The sequence below is a fragment of the Lepisosteus oculatus genome, chromosome 27 (assembly GCF_040954835.1).
Source record: "Lepisosteus oculatus isolate fLepOcu1 chromosome 27, fLepOcu1.hap2, whole genome shotgun sequence".
Classification (NCBI taxonomy): Eukaryota; Metazoa; Chordata; class Actinopteri; order Semionotiformes; family Lepisosteidae; genus Lepisosteus; species Lepisosteus oculatus.
This window is the reverse complement of record NC_090722.1, coordinates 4,346,665-4,365,597: the sequence shown is the minus strand read 5'-3', so window position 1 is coordinate 4,365,597 and position 18,933 is coordinate 4,346,665. Positions and strand designations below refer to the sequence as shown.

The 18,933-nt window shown below is 52.5% G+C and overlaps 2 protein-coding genes across 8 annotated transcripts; both read right to left on the bottom strand.

Annotated features, from left to right (window-relative positions):
- Positions 1-247: 247 nt before the first annotated feature.
- Positions 248-5,415, bottom strand: txnipb (thioredoxin interacting protein b). Its single transcript, XM_006641811.3, has 7 exons — positions 4,878-5,415; positions 3,974-4,049; positions 3,703-3,850; positions 3,353-3,455; positions 2,690-2,946; positions 2,068-2,376; positions 248-1,765 (listed from the first exon to the last, which is right to left on the bottom strand). The coding sequence occupies exons 1-7, from the start codon at positions 5,131-5,133 to the stop codon at positions 1,721-1,723; spliced, it is 1,194 nt and encodes a 397-aa protein (XP_006641874.2). The 5' UTR covers positions 5,134-5,415; the 3' UTR covers positions 248-1,720.
- Positions 5,416-9,821: 4,406 nt separating this feature from the next.
- On the bottom strand, positions 9,822-18,840 carry hjv (hemojuvelin BMP co-receptor). 7 transcript variants are annotated; one of them, XR_011183833.1, is made up of 8 exons: positions 18,487-18,840; positions 18,236-18,300; positions 15,257-15,397; positions 14,584-14,768; positions 13,736-13,872; positions 12,326-12,825; positions 10,763-11,479; positions 9,822-10,559 (listed from the first exon to the last, which is right to left on the bottom strand). XR_011183833.1 is itself a non-coding variant. In XM_069185062.1 (8 exons), the coding sequence occupies exons 6-8, from the start codon at positions 13,830-13,832 to the stop codon at positions 10,892-10,894; spliced, it is 1,185 nt and encodes a 394-aa protein (XP_069041163.1). In that variant the 5' UTR covers positions 13,833-13,872; positions 14,238-14,324; positions 14,584-14,768; positions 15,257-15,397; positions 18,236-18,300; positions 18,487-18,840; the 3' UTR covers positions 9,822-10,891. The 7 variants fall into 7 exon arrangements, 6 of the variants coding, with proteins under 6 accessions (XP_069041163.1, XP_069041161.1, XP_069041158.1 ...); XM_069185062.1 differs by adding an exon at positions 14,238-14,324 and having other exon boundaries at positions 9,822-11,479; XM_069185060.1 differs by having other exon boundaries at positions 9,822-11,479; positions 18,463-18,840.
- Between the last annotated feature and the right edge of the window lie 93 nt (positions 18,841-18,933).

Genomic DNA, 18,933 nt, shown 5'->3' with positions numbered 1-18,933 from the left:
TCTCGGGAAATGGCGGAATCTCGATATCCATGTCTGATGTCTCCCAACATTCTGGCACCGACGCCGACCCAAGAAGCACGTCCCAGTTACCTCTTCAGTAAGCGGACAGATCCATTTTCCATATCCAAGCCGTTAGCCCTCTTCCTGAGAAAAAGGCTTCTCAGTTTGCCAATATTGTAACAAAAATATGCAGGATGGGCTAAAATTTGAGAAGGTGCGACTTAGGACAAAGGGAAAAAGGCCATAATTAATTTAAAACTTTTATTTATTCTTTATATAGAAAAACAAACCCATAGGGTTCCATACAAAAAAAAATACTTTCTGCATTTCAAAAATATACAAAATACAAAAAAAAACAACAATCACAAATAGAATTTCTCTCTGATTCATTGATTGAACAGTCACTTAGCCTAAGAAAAGAAAAAATGTTCTGGTGGCACAATTTCCAAAACGAAATGTGGTTTCAGACCAGCCCTCAAACACCTGATGTCAATAATAAGGAAAATGGAAGGCACCACCAGACAGATCAGACTCAAGTGTCAGAGGGTCGAGCACAATGACCTCCCACTTTTTTGGCACCAGTAGTGCGAGAGAATTTGGCTTTTAACCAGATTTGACAATAGAATGCGTTGCCTTAATTATAGGTTTTGGTTAATCCAAGGAAACCAATGTGCTTTTAGATCTTCTGCTCCAGTCTGTGACACACGGCTCTAACGCAATACAAAAACAATTCAATTTTTTCTACAAAAGATCATAAACTAAGCCTGGAAGACTTCTAGAAAAAAAAGAAAGTTCACATAATTTCCTTTAGGCAGTTATAGAGCAACTTGCATTCGCAGAAAGTGCAACATTACAGTAGAAAAATAATTGCTGTGGAACAGTTCTTCCCAAAAGTTGTTCTAAGAAACTGTATATGGAACATGAAATACACATGCAAACAATCTCACATACAACCAAAAAGAAAACAAGTCATCTTGTGTGCCTTTATGGTAACAAATCAACCCAGACTGCTTTCCTAGGGAAATAAGTGGTTCCTTAGATAACCCCCCCTCCCCCCCCACTACAATGAAAATGGATTTATGGAATGACTCTACAAAATGCATATGGACAAATCCAGAAAGCAGCACACAGGTGTTGTGTGGGGAGGGTATGGGGTACAGCTCCAACTTTAGCCTGAGGCTTCAAACCACAGACTAGGCCCCACGAGAGTGGGCCGGGAGTGGTCAGTGTGGCCCGTTCCAATCCACATATTTGAAACTACCCTCAAAATGTCTTTTCGCGTGGAGAGAGATAGCTTATGAAATACTGAGCGAGGAGGGGTTTCTACATTTGTAGGAGTGTCACCCCAACAACAAGCAGCACCAGAGTGAGAAAAGGTCTCAGAAGGAGCTGGGAAGAACAAAAAGCACCAGGCCTGGAGACGCAGAGCGTTCAGCTCGGGCTTTTTGGATCGCGAGGCGGGAAGGTCACCCACAGTCCACAGCGCCCCCCTCCCCACCCCCACCCAGGAAAAAGGCACGACTTCAACCGGCGGCCGCCGTCTTCCGACTCCTTTCCTTCGGCAGGACACACCAGGCCGGCCCCAGTCTCGGAGACGCGATTAAAAACAACCAGTCTCTCTCCGCGGCGGTCCCCCTGATCTCTTCTCCAAAAAAAAACACACGCTCTGAAGAGACGCAGAAGCCCCAGACGCTGGGCTCGGAGTGCTCTGGACATCTCTTCAGCAGGCCTGCACAAGAGGATTCCCATTGTACTCCTGGTCAACCTACAGAACAAGAACGCAAGCCGGGTTAGTTTACTGGAAGGGATCAGAGCAATATTCCGCTTCTCTGTGCTAAATATCTGTGCCAACACTAACAGAAATTTTGCAATCAAGACTCCCCATTCCTGCTCGGCGGTTTGGGGTCCGTTCCCCAATTTCAAACTCGCTTCAACTCCAATTGAACCGAAAAAAAAACCCACAATGCTTTGCACAGCCAAGACGTCAAGCCGAAAACGGATCAGAGCCGCCAAGCCCCCGCCCATCCCCGAAATCTCTACCCCCCCCTCCTCGAGACCCTCTTTTACCTCGGAGTAGGCTGGCAGGGGAGGGAACTGGAACTCGGGGGCGTTCATGAAGAGGGGGCTGTCGCCCTCGTCGTAGTCGTCCAGCAGCGGGGTGAGAGGGGTGTCCAGCCTGCAGTCCCGGGTGATGTCGCAGTAGCTGGGCGGCGCGCTGGGCATGCGCAGGGACACCCAGCTGTTGGAGGAGGTGCTGCTGCCGCCCTGGCTGCACATGCTGTTGTTGCGGCTGCTGAGCCCGTTGTAGGGGACGGTGCCGATGACCAGGGGCAGCTCCAGCATCAGCTTGTCGCTGCCCGGGATGTGGACGTAGATCTGAGCGGAGAGAGGCAACCGGATTAGAGCCTGGAACCTGGCTGCACGGGAGAAGCACTGCACTCGTCTCCCAACTACAAAACAAATCTCGACCTGGTCTTTACCCCAAGAGTGGCGGGAGTGTGGAACAAGCTGCCCAGCCATGCTGTCGAGCCCCGATACCCTGGTTTTTGATGGGGGATCAATCAACTACTGTACAGGCTCCAATGGCCTCTGGTTCGTCAACTTCCTGTGTGCCTACTCTGCCTTGACGTGACCAGTCACCCTACTCGCCAGCCGGCCAGCAGACGGGAGCAGAGAGCGTGGTGCTCACCATCAGCGCGTACTCCACGCGGATGATGTTGCAGCCCAGGATGGACGGCTTGATCTTGGGCACGCGGATAGTCTTGCCCTGCCAGGCGTCGCACATGCCAGAGATGATGTGGTTCCCTCGCACCGACGACAGCTTCTGCCGGAAGACCTTGGTGCGGCCGTTGGCCTGGTAGGTGTGCTTGGCGATGATGGCGGCCTTGGGCACCACGATGCGGGAGCAGGTGTTCTCGAACTTGGCGCTGATGCAGATATCCTCGCCTGGGGGGGGGGAGCAGGGAAGAGGAGAGAGTTAAAACTCCAGAACTACACTGAGCTCAACGGGCTTTGGTCAAGACTGAACTCAAGGTTGGATACAGATCCAAGAGGAGGCCATTACAGCTCATCTATCCCCTTTGAGGGAGACTGAACTGAACCCAGGATCTCATCCAGCTATGTCTTTGAAAGCCGACACCCTGGCTCTTAACAGCATTGCTGGGTAGCTAGGTCCCTTCTCCCACCACCCTTTGTGTAAAGAAATGCCTGCTGTCCCCAACTGGAGGATCTAATCCATCTTTGCACTGACAGAATCCAGGTTACTGGCTTCAACCCATATGGCTGGGTGGCTTGTGCCACACTCCCACCACCCTCGGTGTAAAGGAAGCACCTCCCCTCGTTTGTCACTCACCTTCGCAGAAGCCCCTGCGGTCGATCCTGGCGTTCAGAGACACCTGTCCGTCAGGGATGAACATACAGGTGACCTTCTTCTCCTTGGCCCCGGCTGCTGGAGACTGGAGAGAGAGAAGAACAAGAGCCCAGGTCAAGTCCAGCCCCACCAGCGCCTCTCCCACTCAGACCAGTGACCAGCTCAACTCGGGCCCCGCTGGCGGCCCAGTAACACTCGCAAGGGGAACGTCAGCCTCTGTACCAGCAAGACTTCAGGCACAAATCCCAATCTGAAGGACTGAAGCCCTTTCAACTGCATCAGAGAAACCAGTCTGATGTCCCAGTGGAGGAAAGGAGGAGAGTCTCACTTACATCCAGGTCAGGGGTGTTGACGTCCAGGGGCTCCACCACGTCAAAGTTCTTGGTGGTCTCCAGGGTGGGGTGGGAGGGTCTCTCCAGCAGGGCCTTCACGTAGTATTGCACACTCCCGAACTTCCCCTTGTAGGAGGACACCAGCTGCCTGCAGGAACAGGGGGGCAGAGATCGCGCCGTAAGCCCACAGAACGGAGGCCTTTTTTGGGGAGGCTGAATAAAGAGACGAGCCATTTTTTTTAAGATTAAAAAAAAAAAAAGAGACACCTACCCTTGCTGAGGAAGCTCAAATCCAAACATGTACTCGTATTTGTTCCCCGGTCTCAGAGTCACAGAGCCATCCTTGTCTGAAATAGAAAGCAAAAACGGTTTAATTATTTGTTTTTGGAACGACTTCTCCCCCTCCCCCACCCACAAACCTCGCAGTTTCAGCATTTTTCGTTTTTTAATTGAACAAAGCCGTGATTTTCTCTGCCCTCGCTTCTCTCTAACCACCCCCTGTCGTTACAGACGGGGACTTCCTTCAAACAGCTCTGACGACCTCGCGTCCCGGGCCAGCCGAGCCTGAATGCCAGCCGGCCGGCGGCCCAGCCTGGGCGCTACCCAAGTACAGTAGGCATTCACCCTCCCGGGGCCCGGCACATTTCCACGCCAGGAGGGGGGAATCCCCGCATGGACTTTCCCCGACCGGACCATCTCCGTGCCAGCGCCCCCCTGCGGCGGAGACGAGCAAGAGGGCCCCGGTGCCGTTTCCCCCAGCTGGGGATGTTGTTTATCACCGACCCTGAAGGTCCAGGCAGCTCGGAAAAACAGTCGCTCGTTTCCACAGCTTAAACCCCTTCCTGCTCTCTCTCTCTTTTTTTTTTTTTAATTCGTCAGCACCGCCGCTTGGCTGAAACCGAAACTAAGCAAAACTTTCTTGCCCCGATGACAAACTGGGGGGGGAGAGAAACAACAACCACCAAACACTTCACGGAAAGTAGCCGTCATTCTGCTGCATTGGGAAACTTAATTGAGGGGGGGGAGCTTCCTTTACCCTAAAAACGCACCGCTTTGAAAAGGACGTTTTCAACTTTTGGTTTTGCTTTTCGAACCAGCCCCTGCACCGCTCATGCCCGTCTCTGACCCCTCCGCACCCCCCTCCCCGAGACACGCACTCGCTCGCTCGCCCTCACCTGTGGGCTGGTCGTCCAGGTGCAGCGTGTCCTCGTACTTCAGGTAGTCCATCTCCTCGCGGCACCGCTGCTTGCCCTTGGCGTACTCCACCTTGGCGCAGCCCACGCCGAGCACCCGCAGGGCCGACACCCGCGTCACCTCGGACACCTCCAGCGCCACCCGGCCGGCCACCTTGTCCCCGCTGGAGTAGGCCGTCTTGCTGGGGTCGCTGAAGATCACCTCGAAGGTCTTCACTTTCTTCATCATGCCCACCATTGTCCGCCGATCGAAGCTTGCTTTATCCAGAAAGTGCAATCAATCAGTCAGTCACACCTGAGCGAGATAAGGGATCGACTTTCGCAGAAGCTGCTTCCAAGCAAACTTGCAGTTCTGCCGAGCACGGTCGATATTTCTTATCTTTTGACGAGTTTTGCAAGTGAAGGCGAACTAGCCACGTCTAATTAGAAAGCACGAGTGCTCCTATTTCCTCTGTCTACTGCGCGTATGCTAGGCACCATCTGTACTCCGCGGTAACTTTAGAGGGTGTAAACAGAGAACGGGGAAGTCGGGTTTTATACTGCCAGTGAATCGGCTCGCTCCCCTCCACCCCGGCTGCTCATGCGGCGCTGGGATGCCCGGCTCGGCTGCCCGCGTGCACAGCGCGCCCATTGGCCGAGCCGGGCTGTTTGTGTCGCGCTCGGCCAATCAGCGGCCGGCGGCGGCGCGTGTTCAGCTCATGGAGGAAAACACGGCGGCGAGTGCTCAGCGAGTGACGGGGCGTGGCCAAGCGGGCCTGAGCCAATCTCCTGTCTCTCCTGCGTCTTTGTCTCTCAACCACCACACACACAAAAACAGTATTGCACACATTGTACCGTTTTTTTTTTCTGTTCGGGGAGTGGCCAGATGTACCAGACGGGATGTTTTTAAGAGGAACAGGCACGTTCCGTAGTAACCTCAGGGATTCCAAGGGAACTCTCAATTATAATCGCAACAGTTCGAAGGCGATACCCCGCTTGCACCCAAACAACGATTTTTACAGACACGCATTACACAAAAATAAAAAGATAAATACATTCTAAAAAATGCCAGCCGTACACATTATTGCTCGAAACGGGCCGCTGATGGGACAAACAACGAGATACAAATTTGTGTGAAAAGTACACCCACAAAAATGGCAAAAAAATGTGAAGTAAAAAATATAGTTTAGAAAAAGTATAGTTTGGATTCTTTCTCAGACGACTTTACCTTAACAGACTGCAATCAGACATACTGTTGATAAAACAGATATTGGGGATGAAATTGATATTCTTTATTTCAAAGAACAACAGCTACAGGAAAACAACGCTACAGTATGTTGATATAATGTGACGCTAAATCTAACGAACTATTCTGAGGGAAACGGACTTCTAAGAATATTTCAGACGATCGTTAGACTCATACCACTTAAAACGATATTTTATTTAACCTCAGAAAGGAAATAGCTGGAAAACAGTATATATAGAGAGATACACAGTATACAGTTTTATTTATCCGTTCACTGTAGCTTTTAATGTCTCAGTCTAGTTTTACTCGTTTTTTTGTAAGCAAATGTGATGATTTTTATTTCCTTTTTTGTCTTGTATTAGTGTGTTACTGTACAGCACCTCTAACGCGCAAGTAGGGCTTATCGTATTGCGACAATTACAATGTTGATCTGCACAGACATACCGTTCCTCGTTATCTACCATCAAGCGGGATAAAACACTGTCGTGTCACAGAAACGCGTTTTAATTCGATGTAAGTTCCATCAGGAGGCTACCCGAACAGACAGGCAGTGGGTGAAAACACACTTTGAAGACATTAAGTGCTCAGGGAGAATGTTCGATTTTTCCATCATCAAGATATATTAGCGTCTTGACCAAAATTGCTTAGGATTCATCCCTAGGATGGTCCAAACATTTCAGCTCAGCAACCAGTGCTGGACAAACCTTAAATCGCACGAAATTCCTAAATGGTTTTTCCTTACTTTCCTGTACCTATATGTCGACACATATATAGAGAGGAAAAAATACTTTAGCGGTTGACCATCGAGTTTCGAGTCTTGTTTTTTGGAAGGACTCTGAGTTTCTGTAATCACGGCATGATTTTACAGCCTGAAAAGCATTGCGTCACTCCTCTCCCGAGTGTTTTGGTCCCACAGATACGGTAATGGTGTTGCCCCCCCTAACCGACCACCCGTTGGCAGTGCTATCTGAAGAAGGTGAAGTTATGATTCACTCGCGACGGTTTATTGACGCTGAAACGGGATCGGTTGGGTCGGTTTGGGTCCGCAGTGAACTAATTTCGGTTCTCCTCCGTGGTTCTGCGCCCACGCCAGTGGGCTGCCATGTTCTGTAATTCCAGTTACATATTCGATACCCCCACACCAAGCAACTCAAAGTGAAGCGCTCGAACTCAGTTAATTGCCTTAACCCCCGCCATCCACACGTTTTAGATAAATCGAAGCCGAAGTTGTATCTTTTCAACCTCAATAAAAACGAATCGGTCGTTGTTAAAACGGTTTCTTGCTTGTATACGCCGTATCGGACCGGACTGGATCGATTTACATTAAAACCGGATTCTCCTCGCGAAGGAACCGGTCGGGTACAATAAGGAGGTTCGGCCGGATTCACGCAACCCACAAGGAGTCTCCTGCACATTTCCGATAGGAAACAAATGGAAAAATAAAAGGATTATGATTACAAATGGTGGGAAAGCGGCGCAAAGTCTAATTGTTAATTGCGCCTTAGAGAGACCGGTGTTTTATGACGCAGTCCCTGAACCGGGGACCTTTCGGGATTTTGTGGAACCCCAGGGGCGCGAGAGCGAGACTGAAACGGGAGAGGTTCATTTTAAGTCTCGACACCGCCGGATTTGTCTTTCCCGGCGCTGTCCAGGAACACGGGACTCCCCCGCACCCTGAAGGAGCCGTGATAAGACACGTGGGATCACAGACATATCGGGTGGACGGACCTCCTGTTCCCACCCGTTTAAACACGAAGCCGAGTGAGTTCCACTACACGCGTGAACGACATTTTCATTCTTTCATCCCAGCTAGTGACGGTCCGGCAATCACATCGCGCAGACAAGCTGAAGGGACAGGATGTAAATTCAGTTATCCCTACAGCTGCGGGACATTTCTGACGGTGAATAGGATCGAGTATTCCATCGATAAACTCTGCGCCTTCAGCCAGAAGATCACGGTTATGATTACAAACGGCAGGAGACCACCCCCCATCTAGCCGGTTCGATAGTGTCTAACTGGGTCTGTCAAAAGCACCCAGGGTGTCGACTTCAACATGATTGCCTGGGCAGCTTGGTCCACACCCCCACCACCCTTTGTGTAAGGCACTGTTATCGTTATCATTTTAAATGCACTTACCCGTAGGTCTGTGGCTCAGGATCTGCGCCTGTGGCTGGAAAGTTGCCGGTTCGTATCCCACGGCCGGCAGAGAAATCCTACCCCGTTGGGCCCCTGAGCAAGGCCCTTCACCCCCCCTGCTCCGGGGGCGCTGTACAATGGCTGACCCTGCGCTCTGACCCCCAGCTTCTCTCCCCGTCTGTGTGTCTCATGGAGAGCAAGCTGGGGTACGCGCGCGGTAAACGCGTGAATTGCACTACGTCACAGTTAAAAGAAAACATTGAAACGTTGTCCAATGTTATGTCACGGGATGGGGCCCTGTGGCTAAGCAGGACTTTCTGAGCAGGGTACTTCGCCTTATTCCAGTAACATTCCCATAGATAAATGGATGAAAATGAGCATAAAAGCATCCACCAAAAAATGAATATCTCGTGTATCTAGATTAGCTCGTCTTCAGACACAGCAGCCATTCCGGGATCCATACTGGACATAACCCGTCCTCGCAATACCGAGGGCATCTTCCAGCAGGATAACACCGTTTTCACCCACATTAGTGCAGTCGGGTTACCCGCCTGTTGGGTTAGAACTTGGTGAAGTTACCCCCCCTTCAAACAATAAAACAAGTTTTTATCTTTTTTTGCTTCCAGCTCAGCTCTTAATGACCTAATTTTGCCCATTATCAGCTTAATGGGACCAGTTTATCACCTTTTTCCACGGCAACTTCACGGAGCTTTGGGTTAATACCAGATAAGCACCGGTAATTGACAAAAAGAGGTATAATTTCGTCGGGTTGTGTGCGTAATGCATAGACTGTATTATTACTAAATTACTGTTTTCCCAATAAATAAAAAGGCTAAATTGAAACTGCGGTCGTCTCACAACTGTAGCATATATTTGGCGAGCTGGTGGCATAACCTTGGGGACTTGGCGCCCCCTAGTGGTTGTTTCTAGAGTCGGTACTGTTGCGCCACCTCGTACCCTGCATCTCTATAAACATCACCTGTAAGTCAAACTTTCCGACTGACAGTGATGAAGAGCGGGGGACGGGGAGTGTCGGGAATGAAGACTTGCGCACACGCTGTTGGTGATCCGGGACTGGGATGACGACACGACACGACACGCCGCTCGCGGCGTAACAGAGGAGCGCCAGGTTTGGGAATGTGTGCTGGCACGTGTTGCCTTGGCCGCCCGGCTGCGCGGGACTCAAGTCAAAACAACAACAACGCAGGGTTTTTCAGAGACAAGACTCCGAATTTATGTATGATTAATTCATAAGTGCCTCTAATTTCTCCTGTTTGTTGTCCAGATTGGAACCAACATTGATCCTAGAGACTGTTTCAATTGCATTGAAAGTACGTCTGCAATCACAGCTATAATCCCCAGTTAATTAATTATTCCCTTTTAGATACAGTAGGGGACCCACTCCATCAAATTAATAGATCTAATTAATTAATTAATCCAGTCAATTCGATTAGTTATCAGACTGCAACGCTAGGGTGATGTTCCGGGACTCTGCAGTTAACATCCCCGCTCTTGCAAAAAAATACCCACACACCTTTAATGATCAAAAAGCCAGGACATCGGATCAATGTTAAAATAACGTCCTTTAATCCGAAACGCAGGATCTCCGACAGCACAGTGTCTGCAGTCACCATACAGGGACACAGGCATGGAAAGTCTGGTGTTAAGGCAACAGCGCCACCTACTGGTCCGCCAGTGCCATCTACAGCAGCCACCTATGTATTTATAAATATATATATATTTATGGTCCACTGTAAGTTATACTAAAGTCGGGTACCCCTTCAAATGTACAGTCTGTCAAAATGACATCAGACATCCAGTCGAGCGAATCGGGATGCAGTCCGAATGAGGGTTTGATGGAGCAGGTGAGAGATCGGCTGTAACAGAAACAGTCGGCACTGCAGTCATGAGGCCCCCAGACTGCGCAGCCTGCTTTGGACTGGAGAAGCTGGAAATACGAATCTGTGCTTCGCTGCGAGCAGATCTGACAGGAAGTCCTTGGGTCTGAAGAGAGGCAGACTCATCCTTCTCCCTCACGTGACCTATCAGCTGGCGCTCGTGGTGTCTGACGCAGGGGCGGCAGCGTCCTGGCGAGCTAGAACACGCGTCTCCTTCTGCAGGTGTTTGCGTCCTGTACGAAATGCTTCCCAGCTTCCTGGCTCGAATAAGAGAGCCTGGTGGCCCCGCTAGCACCTCTTCCAGCAGCGGCCTCAGGTCACCCAGGAGTCTCCCCTCCAGGTGCTGGCCGGACTCCACAGTGGGGCTGCCAGCTGGGAGCTGCAGGGTGACGTGGCTGCTGGTGCTGAAATGAACAGAGGTCTAATGTGAAATGGAGCCACTGGAAGAGCACAGGGTCCCTTCACGCAGAGCGCCAGGGATTCCCGAGATCGAAGGTGGAAGATTCAAGCCAGCCCCTCCGGCCGGCGTGTGGGCTGGCCCAGACTCAGGGCAGATTGCTCGCAGTGAGCGGCTCTCCTGCAGCGGGGGAGCTGGGGGCAGGCTAACCTTCGGCAGGTCCGCGCCGGGAGCGCTGAACAGGAGGGGGGGAGGCTGTGGGCTCTCGTTGGCCTGTCCCAGCCTGCACCAGTCGAGGACACGGGGAGCCCCAAATCCGACGTCTGCATCACGATCTGATCACACCCACCACAGGACGGCAGCCAGCAGGAGGAGGGCCGGAATCCGGGGTCTTGCCGCGGCGCTGGGCTGGAGGTGCACTCTCTCGGGGTCTCCCACCATCGCCCGGGCGTCCTCCAGAGCCGCCACGGCCGCCGCCGCCGCCGCGGTGGCGTTGCCCGTGACCAGCAGGTCGAAGACACAGGCCTGGAAGTAGACGTCCTTGGCGGGAAGCTGGCGGGCACAGTGGACACGGGCGGCCAGGGCGGAGGGGGCCGGGGGGGCCAGCCGCTGGGAGGCGGGGCAGCCCCACACGCACAGCTGCAGGTCCTGCTCGGGGGAGTAGGCCCCGGCCACCTCCCGGGGCGCCCTGACCGCCAGGGACAGGGAGCGCCCGTTCTGCCGCACCACCAGGGTGGTGCCGATGTGGGCGGCGCGGATCTCGGCGTGCCGCCCGGGCGCCAGGCTGCGGATGCCCAGGCTGGGCCCACCCCGCCTCTCCCCGGCCGCCGAGGAGCCGTCAACGAAGGCGGCGGGCACGTCGCCCAGCCGGGCCTGGTAGGTCTGCTGCTCGGTGCACTCCGGGGAGCTCCGGAAGATCACGGTGATCTGGGCAGGGGCACAGAGCGGGAGGGAGAGGTGGGTCGGGGGGCCTGCGGATCTGGATCCGGGACAGAGCTGTAGTTGGCCCCCAGAGGGCGCTATATCTCGGACACGAAGGCCGCTGGGAATCTACTTTCAACGGCACAATAGCAGCACTAATGCCTGAGATTCTCCTACGATGCTGTAGGGGGGGCCTGAGAGAGGTCGCACCCCAAAAGAGCAGGCGCTAGATCTCGGAAACGAAGGCCGCACAAACGCTGCCTTCCACGGCACAGAGCGGCAAGGCGGGCTTCATCGTTTGTGCTGTTCGTACGGGGGGGTCCAGACTGTTGTCCAGACTGCAACCAACATTGATCCTAGAGACTGTTTCAATTGCATTGAAAGTACGTCTGCAATCACAGCTATAATCCCCAGTTAATTAATTATTCCCTTTTAGGTACAGTAGGGGACCCACTCCATCAAATGAATAGATCTAATTAATTAATTAATCCAGTCAATTCGATTAGTTACAGACTGTGCAACGCTAGGGTGATGTTCCGGGACTCTGCAGTTAACATCCCCGCTCTTGCAAAAAAAAACCCACACACCTTTAATGATCAAAAAGCCAGGACATCGGATCAATGTTAAAATAACGTCCTTTAATCCGAAACGCAGGATCTCCGACAGCACAGTGTCTGCAGTCACCATACAGGGACACAGGCATGGAAAGTCTGGTGTAAAGGCAACAGCGCCACCTACTGGTCCGCCAGTGCCATCTACAGCAGCCACCTATGGGGGGGGGGGCAGCGTCAAGGAGCTAGCAGCAGCAGGGGGGATTCCGGGGGTCCGGGGACAGACAGACGGGGCCCCTACCTTGCTGAGGGCGGTGGCGGGCGAGCCCTGGCCCACAGGCGCGCTGGTGGCCTGCACGAACAGGAAGCGGTTGTCCAGGAGCGGCCAGGCGCCGGGCACCGCGCAGGTCTGGAAGTCGTCCCCGAACGTGCGCACGTGGGGGTCCCCGAAGACGGCGCAGTGCAGGTACTCGGGGGGGCGGCCCTCCCTCTGCTGGTAGCCCTTCTCGTAGCTGCAGGCGTCCCCCGGGGGCGGGGCCCGGGCCGGGGGCGGGGCGGTGGGGCCCGTCTTGGGGCAGCGGTTCTGGATCAGCAGGTCCTCGATGCCCTGCACGGCCGAGTGGTAGGCCAGGTTGCCACGGCAGCCGCGGGCCGTGCGGCGGGTGCAGAGGGCGTAGGAGCGCAGGGCGCTGCAGTACGGGGCGGTGCTGCGCCCGCCTGCGCCGCCAGGGCCCCCCCCGAGCTCCAGGGTGGCGGCCACGAACTCCGAGTTGCACCTGAGGATGTGGCACTGCGCCCACACTGCAGAGAGAGAGAGAGAGCAGCACCGGTCACATGGCCACCCCCAGCCAATCACAGCGCAGAATTCCCAGGCCCTTCCTGTGAGCACAGAGCTCTGCCCGGTTGACTACAGAGAACGAGGAGGACCACTACGATCATCCCCTTAAGGGCTGAAACACAGCTGTTAATGTTGCTGGAGGACTGGACTGAGAAACTGGAAGATTGGGCATACAGACGCTGATAAGCTAACATGATCTGTCCTTACACTTATACAGCACTTTTCTGGACACTCCACTCAGAATGAGGAATCCCCTCCACCACCACCAGTGTGCAGCCCCACCTGGACGATGCAGCAATAGATTCCCCACACACCAGCTCTCAGTGGGGAGGAGAGCAGAGTGATGAAGCCAGTTCAGAGAGGGGGATTATTAGGAGGCCATGACTGGTAAAGACCAGGGGGGAATTTGGCCAGAATACTGGGGTAACACCCCTACTCTTTTTGAGAAACTCCCTGGGATTTTTAATGACCACAGAGAGTAAGGACATCAGTTTTATGTCTCATCCAAAGGACAGCATCTTTTTTACAGTATAGTGTCCCCGTCACTATACTGGGGCATTAGGACCCTCACAGACCGCAGGGTGAGCGCCCCCTGCTGGTCCACTAACACTTCTTTCAGCAGCAGCCTCAGCTTTCCCAGAAGTCTCTCATCCAGGTACTGGCCAGGCTCACAGCTGTGTGCTGCAGGGTGATAAGGCTGCTGGTAACATGACAAATGTCGTATTGTGAGATAACATAACAAGCAATGAGACTTGCTCTGTGTTGCTGGTCCACAAACTTGCAGACTGGAGGTCAAAACTCACATTTTCAAAATTTGGCTCCAGCTAGGGAGATATTAGGTTGCTGCGCTGTTCAAATGAACATTTCTCATACCTTGTTTACAGCACAACTCCATGATCACCAGGCTGATGGCAACGGTTCTTTCCCACGGAGGGCGTGCGTGAGTGTTGGAGACAGAGAGTTTCCCCATTCCCGTCCAAATACAGGGCGCTGGAGTGGCCGTCGCTGCACTGCACGAAGTGTCCACCAGAGAGAGACAAAACACACAATAAGAGAAAAAAACACCAGGATGAGCTAGGGGAACTTTCTCCTGATCGGACTAGCACTCTTCCACTTTAAATCCAGTTATCCATAGATTCTACTGGCTTTCCACGTGTACCAATGTTTCCCAGTCCTGTCCTGTATAACTACTGCATTGCCTGCACTTAATCACAGCTCAAACTTGTTAGTTTGGCTGTCAAAGCCCTTGAATTCAACTGTCTGCTGGTAGTGTTAAAACCATTTCAGTTCCTAAATACCAGGATAAGGTTAGTAACTGGCATGAAATCTCCACTGGGTTCAGCCTTCCTCTCACTTTATTGTTTCAGTGACATACTTGAATTGAATGACTGGTCCCAGGCAGCCCTGAGAACATCATGGTTGTGTTTGAGAGTGTCATTCCCCCCGCCTCTGTGCCCCATTCCTCCAGAAAGAATAAGAGCCGTTCAGAGAGCTCTTAGGGGAGCAACAGTTTTACACCAAGCGGACACACAGTCCTGCTCTCTGCCTCACTCTCTTGAAAATGACACACATAACGGAGATCATTAGGGAGACCAATCGATCAGCTGGTTCAACGAAGACATCGACGAGCTTTAACTGAGCTTAACTCACCCAGAACAAGACAAAAAAGGAAGCAGGGAAACGGGTTTGGTTTCACGGACAGAGGCCAGGGAGAGCTGTACCTCGATTTGTGCTGAGGGGGTAGGACGCCTCCGCTGGCGTCCTACCTAGTGCTGGAGCAGCCGTGTGCCAGGGCAAACAGCTGGAGAATGGGTGAAGGTCCCCTCAGCAGCAGCCTGGCCTGTCACTCCATCTCTGCGCTCAGGGAACAGTGCCCCTCCTGGGCAGAGAAGCACAGCAGCTGAGCCTGCAAACAATACAGAACCAGGACATTGTCTTAATATACTGGCGGCACAGAGTTTTTGACTTGGTTGGATAGCTTGCTCCACACTCCCACCACCCTTTGTGTAAAAAAAAGGTCATTTTACTCTCAGTTTTAACAGCACTTCCAAGTAGTTTCCATTGTCCTCTAGTTCATGTTTCTGAATTTTCTTTTTCTTTACAGTCTATTGTGCAAATGGTTCCGATACGTTTCCTTTTTCGACTATTCTGTTCTCACACTTGATCTCTGTTGTGTTCTTTCTGACTCTGACCTGTCACCAATCCACCTCTAGTTTAAGATTTTTAAGGGCATCAAGCCAGCTTACAGACTTCATTTCCATTTATCACAGTAACCAGTGCAACATTGTACACGTGGCAGATCAGCAGTGTTTATGCCCTGGATGGGAATCATTCCGAAAAGTAACCCAAACTTATGCTTAAGATCCTTTTATTTTTTTTCCAGGCCAGACTTACCAGACAAACTCAGCTCCTGTCCTGTTCTTTCAGGTGTTTTGACGGGCAACAGGAGTGCGCCAGGAGTGGGATGATGGGAGAATCCAGCTCGTGAGCCGAGAGAGTTCGGCTCTCGGTTATTTCCACTGCCTCCTTGTCCAGCTAGGGAGACAGGAGAGGACACGTGTCCACCTGGTGGTCTTGTTTCGACGTTTAGCTGAGCTCAGGTCAATATGGCTTTAAAGGCAGGGCTGAAGCAGACTGCTGTCACCCTTTCTCCTCCTGAAATGGAGGCCGACAGGAAGCTTTGTAGTTTGGACTTTCTCTCTCTCTCTGTTTGTCAAAGAGGCACAAAGTCGAAGCTAAATCAAATATGAGTGAGCCCAGGGAAGCAAGACCCCTGTCCTTCCTGCTTGTCTGATTTGTGCTGATCTCCCTGCCCTTGCTTAAATAACATTGCTGGGGGCTGTTCATTTCCAACATCCACCACTCTCTGTGTAAAAACAAACGCATCCTGTTCCTCAATCCTGAAGGCGCCTCCACTTGGTTTCCTCTAGACCATGTTTCACTATTGATCCCAAATAGATCCATTTGGACTACCTTTATCAGTCATTTTTGAGGCTCTCGAACATTCCTGTCAAGGTGTCCTGAAATCTCCTCTGTTCAAGACCGAAGAGATTCAGCACCTTTAACTTGCCCGTGTGTCTTTTCCGTCTGGGAGTTCACACGATCACTCTCTGAACTGACTGTTTATTTATGTGCTCACTAAAACTGTACACTATACAATAACAATGCTGAAAATAAAAAAAACGTAGTAAATTTGACACATTTTGTTGCAATCTCTATCCTCTGCTTCTGTAATTTGTACAGCACATGGGTTAGAACAATGATATTTTTTTTTAATAAAAAGCCTGATTTATGTACTGCTTCAGAGAATTCCCCTTTTTCAGCTGTTGGCTTATGGGTGACCAGTGGGGCTGTGGTTCCTCTGACCCAGGGTTGACCTCTTCTGACCTGTGACATATGACCCATGACCAAACCTCTGCAGCAAACAGAAGCACTGACACCAAGGTGGCTGATACCTTGAAAACTGGCGCGATCTCTTCACACACAGGTGAGGGTGAAAAAAAAAATTTGCTTTTGGAGTAATCAGAGATGTCACCAGCACAGAACAGGAAAAGGGATGCAAGAAAATATTGTCTTTAAAGAGCTACACTAACCAGCGTACATCTTACTTTAGAAAACTCCAAATAAATTGACTTCTCAGCCTATTACCAGCTTCTGGGGGGGGGGGGGGTGTTCTGGATTCAAATGTTTCTGGGGGGACAGGAGAGGATCTGTCGAAGAAGAAATCAGCCCAGGCAATTCGACCCCGATCATTTTCTCCCTCTGACCTTTAATCCAGTTTAAGAGCTGCAAGCCCTGTGCTGTAGAGAAGGGGTGGGGTGAAGAATTACTCTCTAAATATACCCCCTTCACTCCCCAGCAAACCGTGGGGCACTGCTGCTGGCCGTCTGAAATAGCACCTGCTAAACTGAGCGCAGGCAGGCAGGCCGGCCACACAGAGAGCAGCCTGCAGCCCAGCCCCAGGACCCCAGCGCACAGCTGCAGCAGTCTTCGCACAAACAGCCCTTCCCAGAACGCCGTGCGGGGGGGGTTACACATGCCTTATAGTTTGCACAGTCGCTGTGTAGTCATTTCCCACAAGAGAATGGTAGAGCCACCTGGGATCCCCGAGAGGCGTTCTTTACACAAAGAGTGGCGGGTGTGTGGCACGGCCTAGCATTCCATCTGAGAGCTGATTGGCTACAATCGTATTCTCATCAGGCTCCTGCTACGCTCCTGTGGGGCAGGGCTGTGTCCTTCAACTATTCCTCATCGGCAGGAAACGCGAGAAGACAGAAACTGCGCCGCCTCTTCCAGTTTTGACTGGAAGGTGTTAACACGGCCTGAGCCCTGTGTGGGCCATCACCACTTACCGAGGATAAAAAGAGATGGGCTGGAAACATTTGTTGCGCTTGGTCCAGTTGCAATCCAACGCACGGGGCCCACGCAGTGAACGCACAGCGCGCGGGGTGAATAACACCGTGCGGTCTGGCCGTTGATGTGAAAATAATTTACCATAAAACAACGCCATGAGCTCGGATAAGGCCCTTCCGCTATAGAGGTTCGGCTCCGTGGAATTGCGGTGTAACGTGCCGTGGAGGAAATACAGTGCCGTGGGTTACTCCACCGGAAAATGCTCTGTACGAAAGGAAATAACTGCCTTGTCTAAACCGCGCACCGTGGATCTAACGCGGCTTCCCACGGACGCGGGCAGTGTGATGGCCAAAGACAGCAGGCACCGCAGCGCTACTGGGTTACCTGTCACTGCCACGGCTCACAGCTGCGTGAGGCAGCCAGACGTGTGAAATGTAGTCGTGGGAGCGTGTCCACGCGTCTGTATTTCCCCCCCGCTTTTGTCAGGGTAGCAAAGTACCGAAATGTAACACTCCGCGGTGCTGGCGTTATAAAATTCGTTGTAACCGGAAAAATACAAAATCCGCACGGTTGTTTGCGCAGGGTCCTTTACCATCTAATATACGATGGGTATTGCATTCTGCCTTACGGTAATGGCCGAAGAATTTCTTTTTTAACCCGCTTTATCCTGTCCAGGGTCTCGGGGGAGCCGGGGCCTATCCCGGCAAGCATGGGGCGCAAGGCAGGGTCCACCCTGCGCCGGGCGCCAGATCATCTCAGGGCAGACAGACACACACTCACCCCAGCGCCAGGTCCCTCAGAAGCCAATGAGCCCACCAGCATTGTGTCTGGATGAAGGGGGGAACCCGGAGCAGGCAGAGGAAACCCACAAGATCACGGGGAGAACATGCAAACTCCACACAGACAGCACCCCGGGACTGGAATTCAACCCAGAGCCAGGGCGCTGCGAGGTAGGGATGCCACCCGCCAGCCAAAACAAGGAACTACCGGTCTCCGACCGCTACGGCTCGTTCGGCTCACCAGCGCTCCGGTTTCCAAGCGGCTCCCATCAGGCTGTCGGGACAGCAGGTGCAGGACTTTGGAACCTATTAGGAGAAGATTATCGGCGTTCGTATGCGTCTGGGAAACCGTTCAATAATCACTTTGCATATTATTATTATTAGTAGTAGTATTAGCAATAGTAGTAGTAGTATTTTTATCACGCACAATCAAATTCACTTAAACAAATACGACTAAATTCACTCAACGAATGGAGAAAAAGAAGACCCAACCGAGAAAGAGCGGCGGCCGGCGGGAGCCGAGGGGTCTGTCTGCAGGCTGCACGCACGGAGAGGGATCTGCGAGTGTCAGATGGTCACATGGGATAGCAGAAATCCACTACCGCATGAGTGGGATTTTTTCACGGAGTTCCTTCCTGGGGGGGGGGGCTGAGGCGGCCATTAATCACCCGCAAGGACACCTGCTGCGGGCGCCAACAGCTGTCAGCGGACCCCCGGCGAGAGAGCCGGGAAGGGCGGACGTGGGCCTCGCCCCTCAGAACGTGCGGAGCTGAGAGAGAAGGGGAACCGAGCCTGGGCACCACACGACGGAGCGGGCCGGTCGGATGCGCCCGCGACAGCGAGCGGCGGCTGCGGGTCCCACACCCGGCGCGGGGCCAGGGGCTCCCGCCATGCTTGGCGGCGCGCCCCCGCTGTGCGCTCGCTTCAGCGCCCGTCTGC

What these genes read in the sequence shown, in the direction of transcription:
- hjv (XM_069185060.1), bottom strand. Translation starts at nt 13,832, where the DNA reads ATGGGGAAACTCTCTGTCTCCAACACTCACGCACGCCCTCCGTGGGAA. An exon ending in GGAGTTGTGCTGTAAACAAG is followed by an intron (nt 12,826 to 13,735) that starts GTATGAGAAATG and finishes CTCTCTCTGCAG; the next exon opens with TGTGGGCGCAGTGCCACATC. An exon ending in CCGCCACCGCCCTCAGCAAG is followed by an intron (nt 11,480 to 12,325) that starts GTAGGGGCCCCG and finishes GCCCCTGCCCAG; the next exon opens with ATCACCGTGATCTTCCGGAG.
- txnipb (XM_006641811.3), bottom strand. Translation starts at nt 5,133, where the DNA reads ATGGTGGGCATGATGAAGAAAGTGAAGACCTTCGAGGTGATCTTCAGC. An exon ending in CCGCAGGGGCTTCTGCGAAG is followed by an intron (nt 2,947 to 3,352) that starts GTGAGTGACAAA and finishes CCCCCCCCCCAG; the next exon opens with GCGAGGATATCTGCATCAGC. An exon ending in GCGTGGAGTACGCGCTGATG is followed by an intron (nt 2,377 to 2,689) that starts GTGAGCACCACG and finishes CTCTCCGCTCAG; the next exon opens with ATCTACGTCCACATCCCGGG.